Source organism: Antechinus flavipes, chromosome 2 (assembly GCF_016432865.1).
Source record: "Antechinus flavipes isolate AdamAnt ecotype Samford, QLD, Australia chromosome 2, AdamAnt_v2, whole genome shotgun sequence".
NCBI classification, from domain to species: Eukaryota; Metazoa; Chordata; class Mammalia; order Dasyuromorphia; family Dasyuridae; genus Antechinus; species Antechinus flavipes.
Window position 1 is genome coordinate 134,447,371 of NC_067399.1, and position 27,944 is coordinate 134,475,314.

General features: G+C 36.6%; 1 protein-coding gene across 4 annotated transcripts in view; it reads right to left on the reverse strand.

The window, feature by feature from the left end:
• The window catches only part of ZMAT4 (zinc finger matrin-type 4), an 803,377-nt gene that overhangs the window by 679,659 nt on the left and 95,774 nt on the right, over window positions 1–27,944 (reverse strand). For all 4 annotated transcript variants that reach the window (XM_051975573.1, XM_051975570.1, XM_051975571.1 and 1 more), the window contains one exon: window positions 4,448–4,553. In XM_051975573.1, the coding sequence (XP_051831533.1) occupies window positions 4,448–4,549 (102 nt within the window). In that variant the 5' untranslated portion in view covers window positions 4,550–4,553. The remainder of the gene's footprint in view (window positions 1–4,447; window positions 4,554–27,944) is intronic.

The window sequence follows — 27,944 nt, forward strand, 5'->3', positions numbered from 1 at the left end:
GGTATAAGGATAACCTGTTAAGAATTAGAAATTGGAAATCTAAAAGTGATTAGTATCATAAGAAATTGGAAACTGCGCCTTAGGAAGATCAGTTGAAGGAACTAAATGATGCTTAACCTAAATAAGAGAAGACGTAGGGAATACATGGTAGCTGTCTTTGAAGTATCTAAAGGGCTGCTATGAAAAAGAGGGATTGGTCTTAATCTGCTTGGTTCTGCTGGGTTCAACCAGGAACAATGGGTAGTACTTGCAGGAAGAATAGAAAAATCTGCCTTAAAATTGGAGTTATCCAAAACTGGAATGGGCTTTCTTAGGATATAATGTGTTTCCCCTTTCCTGAAGGGTCTCAAATACATTCTGGACAATCACATGCCAAGGATGTTGCTGAGGGGATTTCTGCTCATATGTGATTTGGACTAGGTAACTTCTCAGACATTTCAAAAGCTGAGATTCTGCAATTCTGTAATTGCACAACTAACTAATTTGATTTCTTTAAACATCTTTTTTTTTCACCTAGTTGTCATCAAATCACAGATATTACTTGGCAAGTTCACATGGCAACAACAAAAGAAACAGTGGGAAGGGTCACAAAGATACCATTTAAATGTGGCATAGGCAAGATAGCACAATACACCCCACAATAAAACACTTCTTTATTTAAACCCTGCTGCTCTTCTCCTTTTAGAGTCTGCTTTTTTTGTTTTTGTTTCCTTTCCCTAACACTTGGTTGCCAAGTAACAACCAAAAAAAAAAAGTCTTCTGCCATCTTTTTTCTCCCTCACAAATGTTTGTCTTACAAGAAATTTGTGGAATCATCATTTGAAGAGTAAATTATTTTTGCCTTCATCAAAAATATTGGCTCTGCTAAGCCATGGCAAAGATTGTCACATCAGGCATTTGTCAGACTTAACAGACAACACAAAAGTTGCTGGCTCACTCGCCAATCAAAAATAACTCCCGAGCTGTTACACTTGGGATCTCATGTTTCCACTGATAGATTCTTTGGAAAACAAAAGGGATTCAGTCTGGACCAACCCTCATCAAAATGCAAAGCAAGTCATACCTCTTTCACAGGAGCTCCCTTCTCTTCCTATTTAGTGTCCTTTCTACCACTACTCATTACCTACAACATCTTTTTATTTTGGTAGCACCATTCCTAAGCCAAGAAATACCTTCATACTTTTTCCCACTATCCCATGTACATAATCAAATTTCTTAATTACAACATCATAGCTCAAGAACTTAAAAAAAATTTCAAGACCAATTTGTTCAACTTCCTCATTTGACTGATGAGGAAACTGAAATCCAAAGAGATTGAGTGACTTGCCCCAAAGTATGCAGTCAATAAGGATAAAGAGAAGATGTGAAGAAGTACCAAATTGCTTCCCTACTTAAGCCTGTTCCTCATAGGGCTTTAGATTGAATTTTAAAATGGGAAGTGACCTAAAAGAGTATTTATTCTAAAAATCCCTCCATGTGGAGAATTTGAGCCCCAAAGAAGAGGAAGGAGGGATTTATTAAAGGCAGACAATGAGCTATTTACAAATATTATCTCACTTGATCTTCACAGCAACTCTGAAAGGTATGTGCTTTACTGTTACCCTCATTTTAAAGTTGCAAAAATTCAAGCAAAGGGAGGTTAATGTCTTGCCTAGAGTCACACAGTTAGGAGGCTTCTGAAATTGGATTTGAACTCAGGCCTTCCTAATTACTTTGTGGGGAAAAAGTATCCTTCAAATGATTCTACAAATTTCTTGTAAGATGAACATTTGTGAGGGGAAAGGAAATATCAAAAGACTTTTTTGGTTACTTGGCAACCAAGTGTCCTAGCAGTGTATTTAGAAATTGAGTGATTGCCCATAATCAAACAACAGCTATTGGAAGTATCCTGAGGAAGAAGAGAAAGTAGAAGAAGAAAAAAGAAAGAAAAAATGCTGGTTCTCCCCCTATTTGTCTGACCATGTAATCTTAAGTACCTTCTCTGATTCTTCCACAGATGGTGAATTTTCTCCATGACTTTTTTTCTGTCTCTATCTCTTTGTTTCTTTTTATCTCTGTCTCTCGCACAAACGTATGCATACACACAGACCCCTCATTTGGTCATCTCATCAAAATCCATATGTTCAATGCTCATTTCTATGCAATGGACTTCCAGATGTAAAGATTCAGCCCTACTTTCTCCAGCCCTAGTTTCTCTGCTAGCTACCTATGTCATACACCTACAACTTCTTGAATATCTCAAACTGAATGTCCTGTAAGAATTTCAAACTCCAAAACAAAACTTGCTTTTATTTCTCCCCAGTCTCTCCCTTGTTTAAAGTTATCCTCTCACTGTCAAAGGTGCCATCCTCTCAAACAGATTCAGAAACTTTTTATCAACTTATATTTCTCACACTCAACCCCTTTTTTCCAATTATTATTAAATTTGTTTCTACTTCATCGGATCTTTCACATAACTGTTCATATTTTCCCACCACCCTAATCTAGGCTTCCACCAACTCTCTCCTAAATATTTGTGATGTTTTCTGGTTGGTTTCTTTCCTCCAAGTCTATCTCCACTACAATCCATTCTCCATCACTACAATCCATTCTCCATTCAACTGGTAATAGTTCTAAAGTATAGGCTTGACTATGTTATTTCACTTCTAAATGCATTCTTGTGATTCCAGAACAAGATATAGTCTCCTCTATTTGGCATTTAAAACCTTTCATGATCCCTCTCTAACTCTAATCCTAATCCTAACTTTTCTGCCTTCTTACACTAAATTTTTCATCATATCTATGCCCAGTAAGACTGGCATACTCAGAAATGTCACTGAAAATGATATTCTATCTCATCTATCCACATGCTTTTCCATTGGTTATCTCCAATGCCTGAAATGCTCTACGTCCTTATTGATCTCTGACTCCTGATTTCCTTACCATTCTTTAAGGCCCGAGTATTACCTTCTGCACAGAGTTTTTTCCAATACCCTCAACTGCTAATGTCCTGAGATTACCTTCCATCTACTTTGTACTTATTTTATGCATACCTAGTTATTTATATTTAATTTCCTCCATTAGAATATGAGCTCCTTAAAATGACTTGCTCATGGTGACAAAATTAGTATTGTAAGCAGGATTTGAACCCAATTTCCACAAACTCTAAGTTTAGTATTCTTCCCACTACACTATACCATGACTAGTACAAAAGAATCACAGAACCATATTTAGAACTAGGAGGAATCTCAGAATTACTTAGTTCAACTCAGTCATTTTAGAGATGAAGACATTGTTGTAGGTGGATATTTTAAATTTTTTTCTCCTGGCAAATAAACATAAAGCATGAGTGAAGAAGTGAGAAGAGAATGTTGTTAGGATAAGAGGCCTTTCCTATTTCTTCCAGATCACCTTTGCACTCAGTTTCTAGCTGGATATCCATCATGTGCCCTTGATGCTGGGTCCATGGTTGAGAAGGGAGCATTCTAAAGACTGTTGCACTTCCTCAGAGCCAAAGGAAATACTGTTCTTTCTTTTTTTTTTATTATAACTTTCTATTTAAAAAACATATGCAGGGGTAATTTTTCAACACTGACCCTTGCAAAACCTTCTGTTCCCAATTTTTATCTCCTTTCCCTCACCCCCTCCCTTAGATGGCAGGTAATGCAATATATGTTAAAAATGTTAAAAATATATATTAAATCCAATATCTCTATACATATTTCTTGCTGCACAAGAAAAATCGGATCTAAAAAAAAACAAAAAACTGATAAGGAAAACAAAAATGCAAGCAAACAATACAGAAAGAGTGGAAATGCTATGTTGTGGTCCACACTCTATTCCCATGGTTCTCTCTCTGAGTGTAGATGGCTCTCTTCAACACTGAACAAGTGAAACTGGTTTGAATCATCTCATTGTTGAAGAGGGCCATGTCCATCAGAATTGATCATTGTATAATCTTGTTGTTGCCATGTACTGTGATCTCCTGGTCCTGCTCATTTCACTCAGCATCAGTTCATGTAAATCTCTCCAAGCCTTTCTGAAATCATCCTGCTGGTCATTTCTTACAGAACAATAATATTCCATAACATTCATATACCACAACTTATTCAGCCATTCTCCAATAGCTAGGCATCCATTCAGTTTCCAGTTTCTTGCTACTACAAACAGGGCTGCCACAAACATTTTTGCACATTTGGGTTCCTTTCCCTCCTTTGAGATCTCTTTAGGATATAAGCCCAGTAGAAATACTGCTGGGTTAAAGGGTATGCACAGTCTTTAAATAACTCTTTAGGTACAGTTCTCAATTGCTCTCCAGAATGGCTGGATCGGTTCACAATTCCACCAACAATGTATTAGTTTCCCACTTTTCCCACATCCCCTCCAACATTTGTCATTATCTTTTCCTGTCATCTTAATATTGCTCTTTCTTAAAACTTTATGCTGTGAATGAAAAAGAAATACTGACCTCATAATGAGCCACACGCTGAGATTCAGAGATCAGCTGAGCACTGCACACCTTGCAGTAACTTTCTGTAAACAAATCCGGGTCCAAGTCAGGGGACTTCATCTGGCTAAAATGAGAGCAATAGAAAAAAACATTAGAAATGCATCTATTGTTCTGATATTGCTATAACTTTTGAGTAAGATTTCATAATCCTAGTTTATCAATTAACAAATATTTATTTAGCACCAACTAAGGTGTTAGGTGTAGGCTATACAAACACAAAAATAAAAGTTTTTGACCTCAGAGAATTTACATTGTAACAAGAGTAACAATTCATACCTGTAGTTCCTAGCCTGTGAATTTTATAGACTTTGAAAGGATCATGAAGACTTTTATAATACGAATTATATAAGTAATCAAGGATATAGATTAAAAATGCTTCCTTTATATATGTACTGCTATTTTCAAAAGTATGTAGATGCTACCATAACTAATAAAATATAAAATCATTTTGCATGACTTTATCCTATATAATTTAGCTAATATTTTATCATTATACATTTTCTCAATTGCTCAATATTGATATATATCAACATTTTATATATATGTATCTATGTAGTAAAAATTTACAAATTTTCCTTTTTTTACATGGAAACGATCTGGTATTAGAAAAGGTTAAAAACTACTTCCCTATAGCTTTAGGAAAATATGATCATAAGTTCATAGATTGGGAGATGGGAAGAACCTCAAAGGTCATACAATTCATTGTCATTTTATAGCAGAGGAAACGGGCTGAGAAAGGTTAAGTGGCTGTTGCAGGTAACACAGGTTCCAGAGAGAAAGTGAGAAATTTTTGACCATGGTTTCCTTCAATCTCATTACTATTGTTTGTGGGGGAGGTGAGAAAGGAGAAGGATACTTTTTTGTTTTGGGTGTAATCTAAGCTAACTTGACTTTTATGTCATACTCTTGAGAAATGTTGAGCTTGCAATCCACTAAAATTTTTCTTTAGAAGTTGAAGTTATGTTGATTGGCAGGGAAGGAGGGAGGGAAAAAGAAATGAAGGAGACAGAGATAAGGAAGAGAAAGAGAGAGACAAAAGAGAAAGGGGAGGGAAAGAAGAACAAAGTGGGGAGAGAGGAAAAAAAGAGGAGGGAAGAGAGAGAAGGTTAGAAGGCATTATATAGTATCTGTCAGGTTCCAGGCACTATGCTGAATGTCTTACAAATATTACATGATCTTCATAACAACTCTAGAAGATAGATATTATTATGATCCCCATTTTACAGTTGAGGAAACTGAGGCAAGACTCACACAAGAGGGTATCTAAGGCTCGATTTGAATTCAGGTTTTCCTGAACTCCAAGTCAGTGCTTCTTTGACTGTGTCATCTAGCTTCTTTGCTATGGTTCCAAACTAGGTCACAGGGAATCTTTTTTATTCTCATAAAAACACCTAACTGTGCGTTCTGTTCCCATAAGAAACAAGAAGTCTGGATAACTCTTCTACTCAAATAAATTGAACTGAAATCTACTGCCTCTAAGCAAAGTAAAATTAAGTCCCCGAGTTCAGTTGCTATACTGAGAGGTGGAAGGCTGAATTAGATCTGCCATTCTTCCTTAATATCATGTACCATAGTGTGCTAAGAATGAACATTGCAGTCATATGTTAACACTGAACTATAGCATCTCTCTCCCTGTTTCTCCTCTCTCTCTCTCTCTCTCTCTCTCTCTCTCTCTCTCTCTCTCTCTCTCCTTCTTTCTCTCTTTTTCTCTCTCTCTCTCTCTCTCTCTCTCTCTCTTTCTCTCTCTCTGCCTTCTAACCTTCTCTCTCTTCCCTCCTCTTTTTTTCTCTCTCCCCACTTTGTTCTCCTTTCCCTCCCCTCTCTCTTTTGTCTCTCTCTTTCTCTTCCTTATCTCTGTCTCCTTCATTTCTTTTCCCCTCCCTCCTTCCCTGCCAATCAACATAACTTCAACTTCTAAAGAAAAATTTTAGTGGATTGCAAGCTCAACATTTCTCAAGAGTATGACATGAAAGTCAAGTTAGCTTAGGTTACACCCAAAACAAAAAAGTATCTATATAAAAAGGAGATTTTTGCCCCACTGGCCTCTGCCTTGGTCAGAGTCTATTTGGAATGTTGTTCAGTTTTTGGTTCCTAATTTTAGAAAAGAAACTGAAAAGTCAGCATATGTTTAAAGGATGGGATGAGCAGGAACTTGAGGGTGATTCAAAACCACGTCATATTTGGAAACTGGGCATGTTTAATGTGCAGAAGAGAAGACTTTGGAAATTTAGGAAACCATAGAATTCCTAGAAGAGTTATTAGCAAATAATAATATCATGTGCTAATAATATATTAGCTTAATAAATAATATTATATATATATCATATATAAGATAACATTAATAAATATTGGCTTAATAAATTATTTTCATTCCCTCATTTAAATAATTAAAAGGTTATGATATGGACTAGAATAAATCTTTATGGCCCCAGAGAACAGGATTAGGAACAATAAGTAGTAGAAGTGACTAAGACCATGATCTGAGCTTCATAGAAGGAAACATTTTCTCACAATTCTATATACCCTAAGGCAGAATACATTGCTTCAGAAAGCACCAAATTCCCTTTCACTAAAGGTCTTAAAGCAGAGACTAGGTGAACAACTGTCGGTGATTTTTAGGAAACAATATCAGATTAGGATAGGAGGCAATATCTGTCCTGGTTAACTTCTAGGATTCAAATTCAGTTTCTGAGCCTTACACATAGGTGGCCTTAATTCCCCTGGGCCTTGATTTGCTTTTCTGCTAAATGAGAGGTTTGGACTCTTTGACCTCCAATTTTAGTCCATTTTACTTCTAATACTCCAAGCTTATGACAAATGTATACAAACACATGTGCATATTTGCAGAGCGCATATGCACCACATATATACACACCATAGATATAAGCACTTAGTCTTTAACTTTTAGAGGAGAAAAGAAATCAATAAAATGCTTCTGACTAAAGCTGCCAGAGTGTAATACAATTGAAATGGAAAATACATGAAGGGAAGAGATGTTGCTCCTTCCACACCTCCATTTCTCCTCTTGGACATCCTCATCCTGAGCCCCATCTCTTTCTCCTTAAGACTCTATTACAGCTTTGTGTTGTTAATCTGATCTGTCCTACCACTTGATGTAGTTTCTCCCTGACCACCTCCTTCCTATTGAATAACCAGCTGTTTTCCAATTTTTGAACCCCTAGAAATGGCTGCATGAACCACTGAAGTGGTGTTGTATGAGAGACAGAGGAATTGCAGAATTGTAGAGCAAAAAATTACCTATGATCACAGAATTTCAGAAAAGACCTTAGAGTATATGAACAACTTGCCACTCAATTCATAGATTTATCTCCCATTGTCTTTCACAATTTATCATCAAGCTGCTCCTTAAACTTCTCTGATAATGAGCACAGACTGCCTCAAAGACAGCATATTCCATATTGGACACTTCTAAGCCTTGGCAAATGCTGTCTTCCAGAGAAGTCGATTGAGGCTTAAAATAACTTACCCTTTATTCTGCCCTCAGGTAGGTCACAGAATAAATCTACCCTCCTACCTCCATAATAGTAAATTTTGTCAATCAATAAGTCAATTGGTCAACAAGCATTTACTATGTACTCATAGTACATTACTATGTACTAGTACTATGTACTAGGGCATTATGATATAGCACTAGAGATATAAAAGAGCAAAATTGTCCCTGACTTCAAGCAGCTCTCATTCTCATGGGGGACACAACATGTAAATTAACTAGGACATACAAAATAATACACAGAGAACATTAAAGGCAATCTCTGAGTGGAAATCAGTAGGGGAACAATAAAGAGTTCCTCAAAAATGGGAGGATTTGAGCATGACAATAAAGGGAGCCAGATAAGCTAAGAGCATTATAGGAGCAGTATACAGTCCATGCAAAGGCAGGAAGACAGGGGATAAAGTGTGATGTGTGAAGAATCATAAGTAGGCAGCATAGCTGGATTTGATGATGGATTTGGATATGTAGGATGAATGAGTTTGAAGACTCAAGAAAGACATGAACATGCTAGTCTGGATAATTGGGAGAATAAAAATGAACTAAATAATAATAGGGACGTCTAGAAAAGGGTTAAGTTTGTAGGGAAAGATTATGACCTCTCTATGACATGTTGATTTGAGATTCCCAAAGACTTTTCCATTCCTAACATTTCATATATCTTCATAGAAAAATAATTTGAGATTCTCTCACCATCTGGAGCAGCCCACTTTGGACATGTAAAACCTATTTCCTTTGACTGGAAAAGGAAATGGCAAACTATCCTAATATCTGTGCCAAGAAAATCGCCCCAAAAAGTCATGGATAACAGACATCACTGAAACTACTAAACAACAACCACCACTTTCAGGGTAATCACAACCACATTTGTCTAATATTTTATCACCTTTTCCATTTTCCTCAAAGATCATTATTTAGCATTCATTCACTATCATCTACCTATTGCTTCTGTGCCCTGGAGGATAATCTCCAACCTATTGAGGTCAAAAGAATTAAACAAACTTAAGAATTATTCCCTTACTATACCCAGTTTCAATTAATTTTCACCATGTTTATTCTATCCTTTCAATTCTAAAGATAGTGCTTGACAGAAAAGTGAAAAGTAAAAAAGAAATAGAATAGTTATTCTTTTCCTAGGACATCTGTTATTATTATCTTAACTATCCTAAGAAATAGGTCTTTTCTTTCTTTGTTCTTTTGCTTGCTCAGATATAATTAGACAAGTCCCTTTTATTATCCCTAAGACTCTTCAAAAGCCCTACTTTACTAAGAATGTTGGTCTTCTTGACATTCTTCTTATAGGTCTATGAAACTCTTTTGTATTCTTCAGTTATATTCTCCTGCTTATATCTTCTGCACATGTGTATTATGGATTTAAACTCAATACTTTTACACCATATTTGTCTCTTTAGGAATCTCCCATTTTCCTTGTCATCAGCACTGATCAGTCAATTAATTGACAGTGGACAGCCAGTATGACATTTATAAGCCTTTATAAATTAAGAATTGTTCAGAGCTCTTTAGCAAACTATGATTTCATAAAATTTCTGTTCAATGGAAATCCTCTGTAAGCTTATAAAATATTAACAATTGTAAAATATATTAGAAATCCTCTTGTCTAGACCCTTCATTTTGGAAATGAGGGAAACTGAGACCAGGAAAAATGAAGTCACTTTCCTTGTACTACTGTGGCTTTCTTTTACTGGCTTCAGAAATTTATTGCCCATTTCCTCCATAAGACCTGGTGTTCTAACCCCTTCCTATTTTACTTTATTTCTAAATAAGGCAATTGGAGCCAAGAAAGATTATGAAAATTATCTGATCAGTTACTGGAAAATTCAAAGCAAGAACCAAATTCCAGTACTTTTATTGCATTTTTTTTTTTTTTTTGCTGAGACAATTGGGACTTGCCCAAGGTCACACAGCTAGGGAAAATTAAGTGTCTGAAGCTGGATTTGAATTCGAGTCTCCTGACTTCAGGGTGTATTGCATCTTAACATTTAGATCAACTAAATGTTGACCTAGAAATCAAAGGAAAAAAACAAAGTTAAGCTAATATATCCAATGATTTTAAAATATCTCAATTGAGTCAAATAATTTCTATCTGCCTGAATTGGTAAAACTAGCAGTCATAATGGTTTCACATTCATTTTTCTCGTCTCATTTGGGCTTCGAGGGCCTATCTCAGGATATTTTCTTGTTCTTGAGCTAAATAATACAAATTCATCATATCTATTTCCTAAAAAACGTTTCAAGAGTCACTGAATATGTCCATAATTATATACATTGCCAAATTATCATACAGATTTATCTTAATTCAGACTACCATGACAAAAAGAACATAGGAGTTGAATTCCTGGGACCTGGGTCTGAATTCCATCTTGGAAACACCCTAGGTATATAGCCATTAGTAAATTACTAGCCTGCTGTGAAGAAAGGTCATGTGTAACTTAAAGCTAATTTGTACTACTGGATATCTGACTGGAGCCACAGATACAGAATCAGCATTGTTCTTACTGAAACACAGCATGGAATTAACATTAAACTTAAATAAAACAAACCTAAATTTAAAATGTTCCCAAAAAGTGCATTACTTATTCTCTAAGTTTTGTTTACTTGCCAACAAAATGGAAAGCACATTTACACTACCTACCTTGCTGGGCCATTTGCAAAGAAAGAACTTTAAAAACCTGGAAGCATTATATCACTACGAGTTATTGCTCATGTTACTAATGTTGTAATTATTAACATTCCCTAATCTCAACCTCCAAAACTCTTCTACAATATCTTAACCTGATGCTTATCCACATCTGTTTGCATACTTTCAAAAGACATTCATTTTGGGGTTAGATAAATCTTTCGTTGTTCAGTCATTTCAGTCAATCCTGACTTTGTGACCCATTTGAGGGTTTTTTTTTTTTTTTTTACAAAGATACTAGAGTAGTTTGACATTTCCTGCTGCAGCCCGTTTTACATATGGGGAAACTGAGGTAAATGGCTTAAGTAATTTGCTCATGATCACATGGTTCATAAATATCTGAGATCAGAGTTGAGTTCAGATCTTCCTGACTTCCTATGCCCTATCTACCACACCACCTCACTGCCCTTAGACATATCTAGATGACAGAAAGTTTTCTTATTTGGATTCAGACATCTTTTAAAATTTTCTTTTGCTTTCTGGAACACTTTCCTCCACTCTTCCTTCCCCCCAAAAAAATAGTCTAGTGTTCCTACCATAGGATAGTTTTTCAAATAACTAAACAGAGAAAAAAAATTTCCCTCTATCTTCCATACAAAAATTCTTTAATTTCTTCAACTATTACTTGTACGACATGATTCCCAAGATTCCTCCTCAAGTTGAATGTCCCCTTCTGGGCACACTCCAGCCTGTCAAAAGTCCCTCCTAAAATATGATGCATAGAATTAAATACAACATTCTAAATGGGGTTTGATCAGTTCTATATATTAAAATTTGGCTTTTAAATCAATTTTCATCCTTCTTGGCTTTCATTGATACCCTGGAATGTAAATGGAGTTAAGGTGCTTGGAAGTTGGCAAAATATAGTAGAACATGTTCAAATATCAAGTGTGAAGAAAACTCGCCAATATTTTTCCTTTTCTTTTCTTTTGCCAAGCTCTCGTAAATGGCTATGTTTAAATATCATTGTGTTCCCTGCTATTTCTAATAAGAAACCCACAAAAATAGATTCATGGATGACCTGGTTAATAGGAATCTCCAAACGTAGTGCACACTCCTTCCTCATTATACAACTGACTGCAGAAATCAAACCTTGTGAAAGGCTAACCAAGGTAGATGTCGGGACAAGCAGGGCCTGTAGGAAGAGTCTGAGCCTTCTTGGAAAAGCAGCTGTGCAGCAGAAATAGCTTTAAAGGCAGAATATAAAATGTGTATACTAAAAAAAAATACAAGGAAGAACAGAACATCCTGGCTTTTTCCACTATCTGCTTTATCTGGGATTATTGATCTAGGCAAGTGTACATGCACTAAAAGGTAATGAAGACCCCCCTGGATTCATCAAGAAAGGAAGGCTGCATCTGAATAAGTTAAATCCAGTGGGAGGTAATTACTGACAAGTGTCAGCCTGGTTTGCACAAGAAGCCTTTTCAAGGAAAGAGTAGCCAAACACAAGATACATTTTTCAATGCTGGTCATGCAGAGAACCTGGTAGGAGGGGGTGGGGGAGTCCAATTTAAATTGAAAAAATTGGCAAAACCTCCTGAGAAAGGTTGCCACCCATTTCTCTACTACCATACACACAATCTTTATAGTTAAACAGAGCTACAAAAGCCAAGAAGTTCACAAGTCTGAGAGAGCCAAAAAGGGGAAGTGGGGGTTAAAAAGGAAGGAGGTAAAACTCAGATCTTCTCTCCTGGTTTTTTGGATAAAAGTCTTCACCTCTGACTCATGACTAGTCGGGGGGGGGGGGAGACAGAGAATTCACTGCATTTATCACCTCATCTTTAAGTCCAACAATCCTTCTATCAACAACTAACAGCTTGTGAAAAGAAATAGGAAGGGAAGGTAAAGAATTTATTGCATTTATCAGTCAAAATCCAAGCCAACATCATAGCCAGGATTCATGTGAGGTGCTTTTCCATTCTGTGAATATCCTATGAGATATTGAATTAATCGGATATGGAATAGTAAATGATTATCCCATTCTGGCAGTAATGGAATTTGATGATGAATATAGGATTACAGATTTTAATTTGACAGAATGAAAAATCTACCCATAGAACTGTCTAAAGTTGTGATGGGAGACCTCAGGAATGAAGAAGGTTATCTGCAGATGGAGGCTAAATGGTCCACAATCCATTGAGGGGATTTCTGTGCAGATTAGGATGACCTTTGAGAAATCTTATAGCTCTGAGGTTCTATGTGCTCATATACTGCTGACTTCTGCATCAGAACAAATACATACATGTTGGTGACTTGCCATTCTTTGACAATGGTTTGGGACAAAAAAAGATCTGTCTTTTCTTTGGGTTTCCACTAAAATATGTCTCACTGCCAAAACCATCCATTCATTACACCTAGCTTTTATTTTTATCAGACCAAATATTAGTACAATACAGTGGAAAGGTCTTTTGCACTGGAATCATAGAGGAAATGGGTTTGATACATTACTCAATTGATTGCTTAACCAACATAGGTGAGGTGAAATTTAGAAGAATAAGAGTCAGATTCTGACTGTAGGGCCTTATGGAGGCAGATTTTTGGAAAACAAGATTTTTGGTTTTTAAAGTCATAATTATTTCTATAATTCACAACTCTGTAAGTAACTGTCATCAAATAGCTATGTTGTGGTGCATGAGGTGAAACCAATGAACAGAAAAAGGGGGACCTACTTCTCCTATTGGGGGCTACTACATGGCATAGTGGACAAAACCCCTGGCTTAAAATCAGAAAGAATCATCTTTGTGAGTTCAAATCTGGCCTCAGACACTTACCAGCTGTGTGACTGGGCAAGTCACTTAACTTGGTTTGTCTTAATTCACTGAAGAAAGAAATGGCAAAACACTTCAATATCTTTGCCAAGAAAAACCCCAAACAGGGTCACAAAGAGACAGATATGATGAACAAAATAACAACTTCCCCTTTTTAGAAGTCAGACTATTTAAGAATAATGAACCCAGGCAAATCATGATAGCTGATGAAGGACAGAGATTGAAGCTTGTTGCTAAGCCCTAGGACCTCAGCTGAGCAGTGTCTAACTAACCACTGTAGCCACTGATCTGTGATCCTAAGAACTAATATATGACAGGCTTTCACATATTTGAATGTATTTATTTAACCTTGTTTTGCTCCAAGTCTCTCCTTTTCTAAGATAAGGATATTCAATTCTTTTTCTGGATTCTAATATGGTATAGTTCCCAGGCCCTCACCATCCTGGGTCAAACTTCCTTGGACAGACTCCAGTTTGCCATTGTCCTTTCTAAAAGTAGCTCCCAGAATTGACCACAATTCTCCAGATGTATGTCTGCCCTGGTCAGGCCACAGAGGGACCATCACTTCCTTTACTTTTTGCATTATTATTCTCCTGATGCAGCCAAAAATGCATTAGCTTTTTTTTTTGGCTGCCCTGTCATTCTGATGATTCATTTTAAGCTCACAGTCTACTCAAACTCCTAGGTTTGTTCTCCAGCTTTTACACAATACTCACCTATGGGAGTACCAGCCCTGTGACCATTAGCACAACCAGGGTAATCAGCAAGGTAACCACAATGAAAGATGGTTTTGTGCCTTCATTCATTTAACAAATATTTAATAAATATGCCTACCTATTATATGAGAGAAATAGTTAATAAATTAGCTCTATGGAGGCAGGAATTGTTTGAGGAATTTCTGCTCCTCTGTTGCCTGGTATTAAACATTCTACCAAAAGCCCTGGAAGTTATAGCCTCCTTTGCTAATAATTGAAGGATAAGAAACATCCCAGCAGGGGCTCAGGGAACCACAGCCCTCTGCCCCCTCTGCAGCAGGAAAGGCTGGATCTGTAAGAAAGCTGAGCAGGCACAGAAGATGCTCATTACTAGTCTAAGGGCAGCTACTGCTGATTGCTTTATCTGGGGTGAGTGCTAAGGGTCAGTCAGTGCTGGTGAGTGTCAATATTGAGGCACAACAGTAGAAGGATGTATTCTGGCATTTACAGAAAAAGATTGGGAGCTGTGACTCGGATTGTTTATGCCCCAAATTTGTTGATCTGTTCTCCAAGTAATCTTTCCTGAGATTTCAATGAATTAAGATTTAGAACTGTAAGGAAGGGAATTTAAGTATCATCTACTTCAGAGGTCCTTAACTGAGGCCCAATAAATGCTCAAGGACTATGTGAGTAAATTTTAGAAGATCCATGAACTTGGGGGGGGGGAATCACATCTTTCTTTTTACTAACTTATATATGAAACTGATTGCTTCTTTCAATTATAGATATAATCAACACTATTTAAAGAAGAGTTCCATAGGTTTCTGCCAAAGGGGAATGCATAATAAAAATAAGTTTTGAAACTCCAATATAGTCCAACCACTTTATTTTACAGGTGAGGAAGCTAAGGTACAAAAAAAGGAAAATGTCTTGTTCAAAATTATGCCATTTATAGAATTCATAAATGCAGAGCTCAGAAGCCAGCTCCCTCATTTTACAATTGAAGAAACTAAGGCCCAGAAATATTTAATTGATTTTTCCAAGACTGCACAGATAGCAAATGTCACAGGAAAGAACTGAATCCAGGTCCCCTAACTCTAATGCCAGTGTTTTTGCCACTGGTTCTTTTCAAATAGAGATATTCTGATTCTAGTTTCCAATATACTATATGTGAGTTCCACAATAGCCAGAAGGTTGATACCACAGGGAGCTAAAATCATCTGCATGTCTCCTTGAGGAAATACCTATCTAGTATGTAAGTTAAGGAAAAGGCTTAGGTGGGAGGTCTGGGTCGATTTCAATCACTCTACAAACAGCAGCCTAGGATGCCAAAGCATCTTAGCACATGTACATGAGAAAGTTTTTATCTGTTTCCTTCTCATGGTGTCAGGAGATTTCACATTTTTGGTCTGGTTGACATAACATAATTATGGCACAAAGTATTGATATAAACAAAGTGCAACTGGATTTTTAATAGGAGAACAAGATCATACTGGCCATGAGTAACCAGGGAAAGCTCTTCACAGGGTAAGCATATCATCAGATTTGAAATATTAGTAAGATCTTGACAGGTAGAGATACCCCTCCCCCAATCCAAACCCTGATCTTTACTCTTATCTCAGAAAAAAAAAGTTTAACTGACTTTATAAGGTCTAGGTCAGGGGAAAATGTGAAGATTTGAGGGCAATTTGAGATTTCACCTAGGGTATTATAAAATAGAGTATTGATAGCAAATGGGAAGAAGGGTAGGTCACATCCATCAAAGTCCAGATTTTCCTAGAGGAATTATCAGAAGGGCATGAAAATTTGTGAAATCTTTCCTTTAATCGTGAAAAGTGCCTGAGTTAGAAGCTATAACTATAAGATAAAGAAAGTCCCCGTCCTGGTTCTGGGGACAGTTCATCCTAGATGAATTTATGAACTCCTTGTGAATTGTCCTAAAGGGAGAAATTTTTCCCTTATAATTTCTTCCAGTGTTAAAATGGCCTCTCAAGCACCTCTGTTTGTATAACACTAATCCCTATACATACTTTCAGGAAGAGGAACAGATGGAAACATGTTTAGAGATGAGGGGCAATATCCCACTTGAGGCTGTTATGGAAGCACCAAAAGCCATGATTTGTAGTGGCACATCAGGTGTCCTTCTTACTGCTGACAGCAGCATGTACAGAAGTGACTTTGCCACCGATATTCTGTTGGTTATTTGTTTCTCCTCGACAGGAGCTATGTAACTGGGGATCTCAGATAGCATCATATTTCACAAACCTTTACCAGCAGCAACACCAATGATCTTGTCCTAAGCACAATGACCCAGAAACACTGAGCAGGCTTTTGTGGCTACCTGCTTTGTTTTTGTCTCTTTTTCTGTCTGTTGGCTCTCTATCTCTGTCTGTGTGTCTCTGTGTGCCTCTTTGTCTGTCTCTGTCTCTGTCTGTCTTTGTCTCTCTCATTTCAATTAACATTCATTTTCTCTTCTTTCCACCTCCCCTGAAAAAATAAAAACAAAGAAAAAGAAAATCTTCAAGATATGTATAGTGAAGCAAAACAATTTCCATCTCTACATATATATGTGTTTTTTTTTTTCTGCATCTCGAGTCCATGATTACTCTGGCAGGAGGTGGGCAGCAAGCTTTGATATTAATCCTCTAAAATCATGGTTGATCATTTAAAATGATCAAAGTTCCCAAATCTTTCAAATTTGTTTTCTTTATAATGTTGTGGTTATTACTGAGTTTATTCTCCTGGTTTTGCTCACTTTATCTTATCTTATGATTATTTTGTGAATTCAAGCTGCTTTTCAGCAGACACAAGGAATCCAGATCAACGTTCTTTCATTCTGGCCTTTGACTGATTTGTTCTTCACCATCAAGCTCCCTACTGATAGGACCTAAAAAATACATATTTGTCCAAGATAGAAACCTCGTTGCCACCATCTGCAGTTATACCATAAGATAGCATGGAAGGAGGAACAAGTCAGTCAATAAACATGTATTAAGCATCTACTATGTGCCAGGCACTAAGCTAAGCACTGGAGATATAAATATAAAAAAGACAGTCTCTGCCCTCCTCAATCTTCTTTTCCCATATAGATGAGTAAGATAGAAGTTACTATCATGGTAAATATATTAGTCCTTTTTCTGGATAGTAAAGGGAAAGAGAGGGGAATAGAATGAGCTTGAATTTTAAAGACAAGCAAAAGTTCTTTATGAAGTCATACAAGGAGTGAGCTGAAGGAGATAGATACTTCCCCAGTGATGTACAAATGGACAGCAAATTGTACTCAGAATTAAAATGCAAGAAAAAAAATGGACTGCATTTTTTCTGTTTTTTTAATCTACATTTCAGTGTATATTTTTATTTACTTTGTTAAATATTTCCCAATTATGTTATTGTTTTTAAGCACATGCATTCTTTTTTTTTTTACCTAGTTCCTTATGAATTGTGTTGTGAGAGAAAAATCAGAACAAAAGGGAAAAACTTTGAGAGAAAAAATAAAACTTTGAGAGAAGGAAAAAAGTGAACATAGCATGAGTTGATTTATATTCAATCTCCATAATTCTGTCTCTTGATGTGGATGTCATTTTCCATCCAAAGTTTATTGGGATTACCCTGGATCATTGAACTGCTGAGAAGAACCAAGTCTGTCATAGTTGATCATTACACAACCTTGCTGTTACTGTGTACAATGTATTCTTGGTTTTGCATCTTGTTTCATTCAGCATCAGTTCATGTAAATCTTTCCAGGCCTTTCTAAAATCAGCTTGTTCATCATTTTTTATAGAACAATAATATTCTATTACCTTCAAATACCATAACTTATTCAGACATTCCCCAATTGATGAGCATCTACTCATTTTCCTATTTTTTGCCACTCCAAAAAGAGCTACTATAAACATTTTTGCACATGTGGGTCCTTTTCCCTCTTTTATGATTTCTTTGGGATACAGATCCAGTAGACACACTGCTGGGTCATAGGATATGCACAATTTTATAGCCCTTTGAGCATAGTTCCAAATTGCTTGGACTGAATTTCTGTTGGGAAATTGGAAACACTCTATTACTGCCCCAAAGCTTCCCATGAAAGCAAAGCAACTGATAGCAACCCCCCAAAATAGCAGCTATTATTATTAGCATTTATCAAGCACTTGAAGGTTACAAAGCACTTTATAAATATTATCTCATTTGCTGCTCACAGTAACCCTGGAAGATAGATTCTGTTATTTCCTACACTCTGCAGATGGGGAAACTGATGCAGGAAGAAGGTGAGTGACCTGCCACAGCTAATGTATATCTTAGGCTGTATTTGAACTCAGGTCTTCCTGAATCTAGACCCAAGAATGCTATCTATTTTCCTATTTAGCTGCTTTTTTTCTCTTATAGTATGGAGATGAAAATGCTTGTTTTATTTTTGTACTTGTTAAGTCTGTAATAAAAACACTTTTTTTAACAGAAGGCATAATGGCTTATGGTTTTCATATAATTGAGAAGTATAGGGGAAAGAGAACTAGGTTTAGAGTCGGAGTGCTGGATTCAGATCTTGGCTTTTTCTCTTATTACTTGTTTGACAATGAGTAAATCATGTTATCTTTACAGACTTTTGATCTTGTCTATAAAAATGTACAGTTGGATAAGTTGATGTTCAAGGTCCCTTCCAGCTCTGGATCTGCGGTCTGGTGCTCCTCTGTGTGATCTGTGGGAAGAAGGTAGAACAAAACCTCCTCGTGGCCCTCCATTTCCTACCATGTGTCTCAGAAGGGGGAAGCCACCTTTCCAGGTGCAGCATCTTCTTGAAGGCATTCAATGAGCAGAGGACAGTATCCCCCTGTGTGTTCTTTGTTGTGACCTGCCCCAGCGGGTCGCTGATGATCTGACAGCTCAGAGTAGGTTCAAGCTTTCTTTTCCAGCTAAAGGTTTGTGCTAAAAACAATAATAATAATCTAACATCCCCACATCACTCTTCATGCTCAGCTCAGCAGTACCAGAAGCTGCAGGGCTGACTCACACCACTTGAATAATTGTCTTTTAATGGCACTACTTTCCTCATTTGTAAAACAAGCCTCTGTGATTTCTGACTCAGAAGCATCTGCCATTGTGGGGCACACAGCCCCTCACTCCAATCCCTAGAAACCCTCTCACTCATCCTCAGCTACATCCTGCCCCTTTCCTTGGTGGTTAACTTTTCCTTCTTCCTTCAACGCTGCTCAGAGATGTTGCTCCTGAGGTGGACAAAGGCTTCCACAAGTGATTGCCTAACTTATTTGTTTCTGCTCCTCGAAGAAGGGTGTGTGTGTTTGTGTGTGCATGTGTTTGTATGTGTGTATATTCTCAAGTAGCACTTCTCATTCAGTCACAGGACCCAGTGGGCACCAGAAAGTGGGCACTCACCATCCTGACTACAGCCCCTTTCTGCCTCTCGACAGATTTGTCATGCCCTCCGCTTTCGCTTAGAAATACCACAGACCTCTATTAAACGTGCCCTTTATATATTACAGGCCTTAGATACTGGCAGCTTGCCTGCCTGATTGTATTTATAGTAATCTTACAAGAGAGGACAAATACCTTCTATGGCTTTTCTCACTCTCACACGGGTTACAGAACCAGCATTTACCATCATCCGAGTTCCCCAGAAATGATGCTTTAAATGGTGGACTCACAACTCCAAACTATTGATATTCTACATTTACTTCTCTGTATATATGGGGCACTTTCCCCATTATGCTCCATGAGAAAATATAAGTGATTAAAGACAGTAACTGTTTTGTTTTGTCTTAGCACTGGACCTTCCATATATGTTTTATAATTTTTTAAGTGACTTGGGCTGAAAGATTGCACTCGGCCAAGAAAAGTAACTGGGAGTTTCTGATATGCAAGCAGAATCTTTTTTTTCCCCATAAAATCAAAATGTTCTGAATTTCAGTCTCATCTTTTGGAAACAACTCAGTAGGATGTGAGCTTTTTGAGGGCAAGGGATGTTCCCTTTTTTGTTTTCTGTATCCATAGCACCCAGCCCTGAGTTTGGCTCAGCGAAGGAACTTAATAAGTGTTGAATTAGACAATAGAAGGCTTGAACCATTTGTTGCTGAGGCAAGAGAGGCCAAAGAGTGTCTTAGAAAGGATGGAATCTATTCTGTCTGGATTCTGAAAGGGCCCATCCTCCAGGCTATTTTAAAAGGCCACAATGTCTCTGGGCAGTAATGAGCAGCAGGGAAAGCTTGTTCACTAGTCTGATGAGTAGCGGATGTTGAGTGATGGAGGGCTCCTGTCAGGGAAAGTGCTGTTTGCTTTTGTATGACACTAATGAATAAACTCCAGCACCTTAGCAGATCACAATGGGCCAGGAGGTCGCTCGCTCTCATTCTGCTTTGCTCTCAGAGCCAGAATGTAGACAGGAACTAGGATTGGGGAGGAGGGTGGCAGGAAGTCACATGGAAAGCTTGAGTTTCTAATTATTTTGTTGCCTCATAACAAAAGTAAAAAATAAGATGCCTATCACAGGAGGGGAATCAGAGATGAAGTGAAATGAAAAAGATCAAGATTACCCCTCCCCAAGGCTGATAGGAGGCTAGGAGAAAATACAAGGGAGTATAATAGATTTTTATTTCTCACTGTTTAGCCTGTTAAAAGAAAGACCTATGTCCTTGTATTGAAGAGTAATAGAAAATGGAAGGCACACCTCTTTTTCCCTCCCACCCATTGAACTTCCAAATGAGGAAAGCAGTTATGGACAATCATTAGCTTGCATTTATTAAGTCCCTACTCCAAATGGTTTCCCCAATCCACCCCCCTTCCCAGTATGATAAATTTTCTTAACAAGCTGAAATTTAGCAGAGCCTTTTCTTTTTAATGGTAGGAGCAAGCCTCCTAAAATATGGTTTATAAATAAGAATTCCATTACTGTAACTTGTTTACATAATTCATCTTCACAAGACTACCACTTCCGATCCTGACATTTTGAGGACAGATTTAAATTCAGATATCCCATCCAAGACCCAGGGAGACAGAGTTCTGTACCTCCAAACAATACTGCAGAGGAGGTCACAAACGAGTTACATAGGCTGCTGCAAAAATACTATCACTATTATTTTCATCCTTACTCTAAGACAGCTGCAGAAGCTGTCATTTAGCCAGGAGTCCCTTTCAGAGAATCCCTGCTGCAGAGTATGGTCCAAACCTGAACAGGCTTCTTCTTAACACCAGTCAGGACCTGAATTCCTGCTCTGCTCTACTTTCTTCTTCAAATCTTATATTGTTTGTGTTATTAACATCTTATTTATTTAATGAACTGGGCATTTAAATGAATCACTCGCTATTTCTATTTCTGTTAGTGATATTCCTGACTAAATAGTACCATCAGAACCTACCACCATGGAGCATCCTGCCTTTTGTCAAGATTGAATCAGTTAAATCTGATCAGAACAACGTGAGGTAAGCCTTATTTCCAGTATCCCTCCCGCCCTCCCCCATGTCCTCCTTTCCCTCCACAATCCCAGCAAGGTGGACACCCATCTCATCACTGATGACCATTACTGATCCACACCTTTTCCTTCTGTGAAATATGTTCATGTTCTCCATTTTTTTTACGTCTGTGAGAACAAGAGAAGGATCGATGAAGGTACAGATTGCTCAGAGTGGATAGGAAGACAATAATGGATGAGAGACAGAAGGCTGTACTGTTCAACTTATTCTGGTTTGTTTGGGGTTTGTTTTTGTTTTTCACTTTCAAGAAAAACAACCCTTGAACTGAGAAGGAGAAAGAGAAGGGAAAAAAGAAAATTACAGGCTGTATAAAGCCACAATAGACTGTAAGGTCAATAGGAATGAACAGTGTGATATGACAACCAAGAAAGCTAATGTGATTTTAGGATGATTTAAGAGAGTCCCAGCTTCCAGGAATAAGAAGGAGATAGTCCCACTCTACTCAGCCCCAGACAGACTGCAGAAAGAATAAAACATACAATTCTAAATGACACATCTTAGGAAGAGCATTGGTAAGCTAGAAAGTTTCTGGCGAGTGTAATTAGGATAGTAACAAGCTTAAGATTCACACCATATAAGGATCAATTAAAAGAACTGAGAAATTTTAGCTTACAGAAAAAGATGCCAGAAAGTTAAGGTAGTAGTCACCAAATATTTGAAGGGCAGTCATGTGGAAACAGGATTATACTTGGGTTTTGTTTGTTTTGGGTTTTTTTTTTTTAGGGAAAACAGTATGGTACTGGGGACAGAACACCAAACTTGGAGGCATAATATCAGAGTTCAAATTTCAACTTTGGCATTTATTACACTGTAATCTTGAGCAATTATTTAAACCTCTTTTAGTCTCAGTTTTCTCTGAGTTGTCTCAGGATGGTTAGATTAGATGACTTCTAAGATCTTTTGCAGCTTTACATTTACAACCTATTATAATTATGTTAGAAGTAAGTAGCAATGGGTAGAAGTGGAGGAAAAGGAAATTTTAGACTGGATGCCAGTTTAAAAAATCTTCCTAACAATTGGAATTACCCCAAAATGAAAAGGGATGCCTCAGAAGGTAGTGAGTTCCACTTGTGGAGAATCTTAAAGCAAAAAACTATACTTATAGAATCTGCTCAGTGGTACAATAGATAGAATGACAGATCTGGAGTCAGGAAGACCTGATTTCATACACTGTGTGGATGTGTGACCTAGTAAAGTCACTTAACTCTGTTTCCCCAATTTTCTCATCTATAAAAATGAGTTGAAAAACAAAACCACTTTAGTATCTTTGCCAAGAAAACCTAAGTAGGATCCAAAGAATCAGACAAAACTAAACAACTACAACACTTACTGCATATATGAAGAAAGGATTTTTTTTAATAAACATCAGTTGGATTAGGTCATTTGTTAATAGGTTTAAAGGGAAGTGGTGATCATTAGAAGTGAGCATATAAGTTAGCAGAATCAAGAGAACATTGTACACAGCAATAACAAAATTATGTGATGATCAACTCTGATGGATTTAACTCTTTTCAACAATGAGATAAATCAGGCCAATTTCAACAGACTTGTGATAGAGCCATCCACATCCAGAAAGAGAACTATGGGGACTTAATGTAGATCACAAGATAGTGTTTCCAACTTTATTTATTTGCTTGCTTTTTTTTCTTTCTCATTTTTTTCCTTTTCTTGTGCAGCATGATAAATGTGAAAGTATGGTTAGAAGTATTGCACATGTTTAACCTATATTGAATTACTTACTATCTAGGGGAGGGATGAGGGGAAGGGAGAAAAATTTGGACCACAAGGTTTTACAAGGGTGAATGTTGAAAACTATCTTTGTATGCATTTTGAAAATAAAAAAGCTATTGGGGCAGCTAGATGGCTTAGTGGATAGAGAACTGGCCCTGAAGTCAGGAGGACCTCATTTCAAATCCAGCTTCAGGTATTTAATCGTTACTAGCTGTGTGACCCTGGGCAAGTCACTTAACCACAATTGCCTCAGCAAAAAAAAAAAAAAAAAAAAAAAAAAGAAAGAAAGAAAGAAAAAACAAAACAAAACAAAACAAAAAGCTATTATTAAAAAAATAAAGTGCAAAAAATGAAGTAAGTATAACTTTATCAAGAATATATTATGTCACAGAGACTTTATATCCTTTTTGACTCTATAACTAGACAAATAAATGAAGGGAATACAGTAAATATGGTCAACAGATTTCAGCAAAGGATTTGGAAAAATTTCTCATCCTATGCTATGTCTGAATTAAATGAAAAACAGTGGCTGGATCTGAAATTGAATATATGACTAACTATAACATAGTAACTATATGATTAAGTACATTTTTTATAAATAAACTTTTTCACCTCTTTAGGATTCTGTTCCTTCTGCTATAAGATGAAGATAATAATATATTACCTACTCCCCAGAGTTTTGTGGAGGAAGCATTTTCCAATCTTGAAGTATTATCAGAATATGAAATGACAACAACAGTGAAAATAACTGGAACAAGGAGGATGAAAGGTAATGGGGAGTAAGGGAAGAGAAGTAGGAAAAAAGAAAAATTAGATACGAAAAAAAACTATTTTAGTCATGAAACTGGCTAAAGTTCCTAACAAATTTTTCCTGTAATTAAAAAGTTTCTGTTTGGCTACTTTTTTCAGATGTGTATTTCATAATCTTATGGGACTGAATACTCATATGGGACATCCTCTTTCAGAATGAACCAGGGATATAATGAAAATCATGGTAAGTGAAGGAATTCAGGAAATTCTATCACTAACTTGAGCCAAACCAATATACAGAAATTGCAATTGATTTTATTTTAAATAAGGAGTTTTATTTTAATAAGAATAATTTTTTAATGTTTGTGACTCAGAAGCAACCCTGGATTTGGCTTTGGTTATTAAAGGAGAAAGAATGGTAAATGCCATAAGGACAATCAGAGTTAATTATCATCCATATCATGTTTCCAGTTATGGTTTATAACCATATATATATACATAACCAAGTATAACCAGAACTAAAATTCTGTCCTGATCACTCTTCTTTGCATTCTCAGTGACTTTACTGACTCCCTTGGGTTCAACTACCATCCTTACCTACTATCTCTCTCTCTCATCCTATATCACCAGTTTTTAATCAGACATTGTCAAATGGATGACACATGAGCATCTCAAACTCAACCTGTCTGAAATAAAATTAGTCATCTTTCCTCTAAAACCCACCACTCTTCCAAACATTTTGATTTCTTTTGACAATATCATCATACTTGTAGTTATCCCTTCTCACAAATCAAGATTCATCACTGATTCCTTATTCTCCCTCACCCCAAGTATTCAATTAGTTGGAATGTCTCATCATTTCTACCAAAGAAATTACCTTATATCTGTACCCTTTTCTCTATGCCTGTAGCTACTATCCTTATTTATATATATATATATCCTTAGCGCTTCTTACCTTGATTATTGAATGTTCTCCTAATTAGTCTTTCTTCATCCAGTTTTTGCCCTCTCTGATACATCTACTGCTAAACTGTCAAAGTGATAAATCTTAAACATGAGTCCAATCATATAATTCTCCTCAGTTTTCTCTAGTGTTTCCCTATTACCTTTAGGCTAAAATAAAAATTCCCCTTTTTGACACTTAAAGTCCTTTGCTATTTGACTCAAATTGACCTTTCTAGGCTTATTGTAATTCACAACAGTTCTTTTAGCTGTACTTCACATATGAAAATCAATCTTCCTCTCTCTAGGTCTTTATACAAGTTGCCCTCCAAGGTCTAGAATGTACTCCCCCTTCTAATTTTTGCCTCTAAGAATTCTGTTTCCTTTGAAGCTCAGTTCAAAAACATCTTCCACATGAGGGCCTTCCTAATTCCCATTATTTCTCTTTTTCTCTCTAAAAATTTATCTTATTTTGAACTTGTACATATTTTATATATGTACTTACAGCTATATATGTAGTTTTACACTATAACATGTAAGCTCTTCAAAGGTGCTTTATTTTTCTTTAAATTCCCATTCCCCAGCATGTTTAAAACATAATATCCACTTAACAAATGATTATTTGTTGACTAATTGATAGAAGCCCAACAATATGCTAGATATTTAAGGTTTGAGAATTAGACTAACTTAGTAAAGAACACCTCACCAGCAGAAGTTTGACCACCTACTGAAGACTTTTTAAAACCCCAATATTTCACACACACATATACATTTCAAATGCATGAGGAAGTTGCAATTTATACTCATAAGTATAATACTCACTCCAACAAATCCTTGGGATACCATTATTAATTAAGCCTAATTTAAAATCCTCAAATATTTGTTAAGCTCCCTCCTACAACTTACAAATCTTAAAGCTGAATGAAAGACAAAGAATACATTGTTCCTGCCTGGAAGAAGTTTAGTTTCTCATGAACACTAAATTCAATGTACACTCTTTGGAGATGAAGAAGATTTTCTTCAATGACTCCAGAGAATGATTATGGGAGCTATGCTTTACATGGGAAAAGAATGATACCAGATGTCCATCTTTCCACCCTCACTGGGAGAGCAGATGCTTCAAGTTGTTTTTCTCAAAAGTGGCAAAGGGTCTGGACTGCTTTTAGTGATACTAAACAGGGCAAAAACCATTGTCTTTAGGAAATGTTTAGTACAATCAATAAGAATACAATACACATAATTTTAACTTTTTTCAGTCAATATTGCTTGCAAGGATTTTTTTATACGAATTTGATGCTTTTATGTAGAAATCTAAAATGAAATATTTTCAGATGTTCCCTGCAGGTGAATTAGCCAAAGAGGATGGATGTCCCCAAGATTAAATTTTGTCTCTGTAAACCCAGAACCTCAGTTCTGTCACCATTAATATATGGTGTGTATACAAGTTACCCTCCAAGGTCTAGAATGTACTCTCCCTTCTAATTTTTGCCTTTTAGAATCCTTAGTTTTATTTGAAGTTCAGCTCAAACATCTTCTATATGAAGGCCTTCCTAATTCCAATTATTTGTATCTTATGCCTCTAAAAAATTATCTTATTATAATTTGTATATATTTTGTATCTGTACTTAAATGCATATATGTCATTCCACATTTTTAGGGCACTCCTTTAGAGCCCTACCTCTCAGTTGGGGTGAGGATTAGTGTTAGGGCTGCTGACTGAAATCATCTACCTATTACTTAAATTCTACTGCAGAAGCCACTCTAATGCTAAATTCTCATGATAAAGGCCATTAAGAATTAATGCATCAAGTGCCCTTTAACCAGAAGAAACCCAGTCAGCATGGCCAGTTTGTTTCTCTTTAATCCTGGGGAAAAAACTTCAAGAACAACAAAAACTTTTCATTCCAGTCTCTTGTGGGAAGACCTATGACAACTGGAATGCTGCTTCTAACCATTTAATCCCTACCCTTGATTTATTTAGCTTTTCATTTCAACCAACAAAGCTCACCAGTCATAACTTACAATAAAATTAATTTTAGAAAGCTAGAGAAAAAGATATTTGAATGGAAAAACTGATACCATCCCAAAACAAACAGTTCTCTGGAGATAAGAGGGGGGATCCCTTCATTGGTGTGATAGAAGAGAGGTTTCTGGGCCATTTTTAGTTACCAGTGCATTCTCAAAGGCGAATTCCCCTTGCTATTTTTTCCAGTAGTTTCATCCAACTCATCCCTTATCATGTTGATCTCTTGTGAAATCTTGGCCATCACGCAATGGGGCTCACTGAGTAAATGGTCAAGATGCATTTGGTTGGTTGGGATGCCAGGGAATAAGCATGTGCTTTACATCTGAGGGTCATGGTCTTGATTTCCCTCCAGAAAAGATAGTTTGGAAATATGGCAACAGTCCTGATATTTCAAAAGAGATAGATAGATGCATAGATACATAAATAGACAAATCATGAATATTCCACTTCTTAAAACAGGTCCACTTTGAAAATATTCACATTTAATCATTCCTTTTTATTATAGTATGACACCGAAGTGAGCCAGATGTTGAATTGTTTTCAGAAAACAGAAAACAAAGTTATTTAAATGGACTTAAAATTGGGTTATAGCATTTCCTACAGATAGTTAAAGTATGATCAGATACAAAAAGATGGGGAAAAAGCTGTGTTGAAGATTTGATCAGACATGAACTTGGTTTAAATAGTCATGATGTTTGTATTACAACACTACCTACCATCACTTCTCAAAGCTACTCTCCAGTTTTTAATTTCTCTGTATATTACTTCCACATTCTTATCTTAGCATATTCTACTACATCTCCTTATCTATCTGGCAAATAACATAAAACACAGAATTCAATGATTACAGAATAA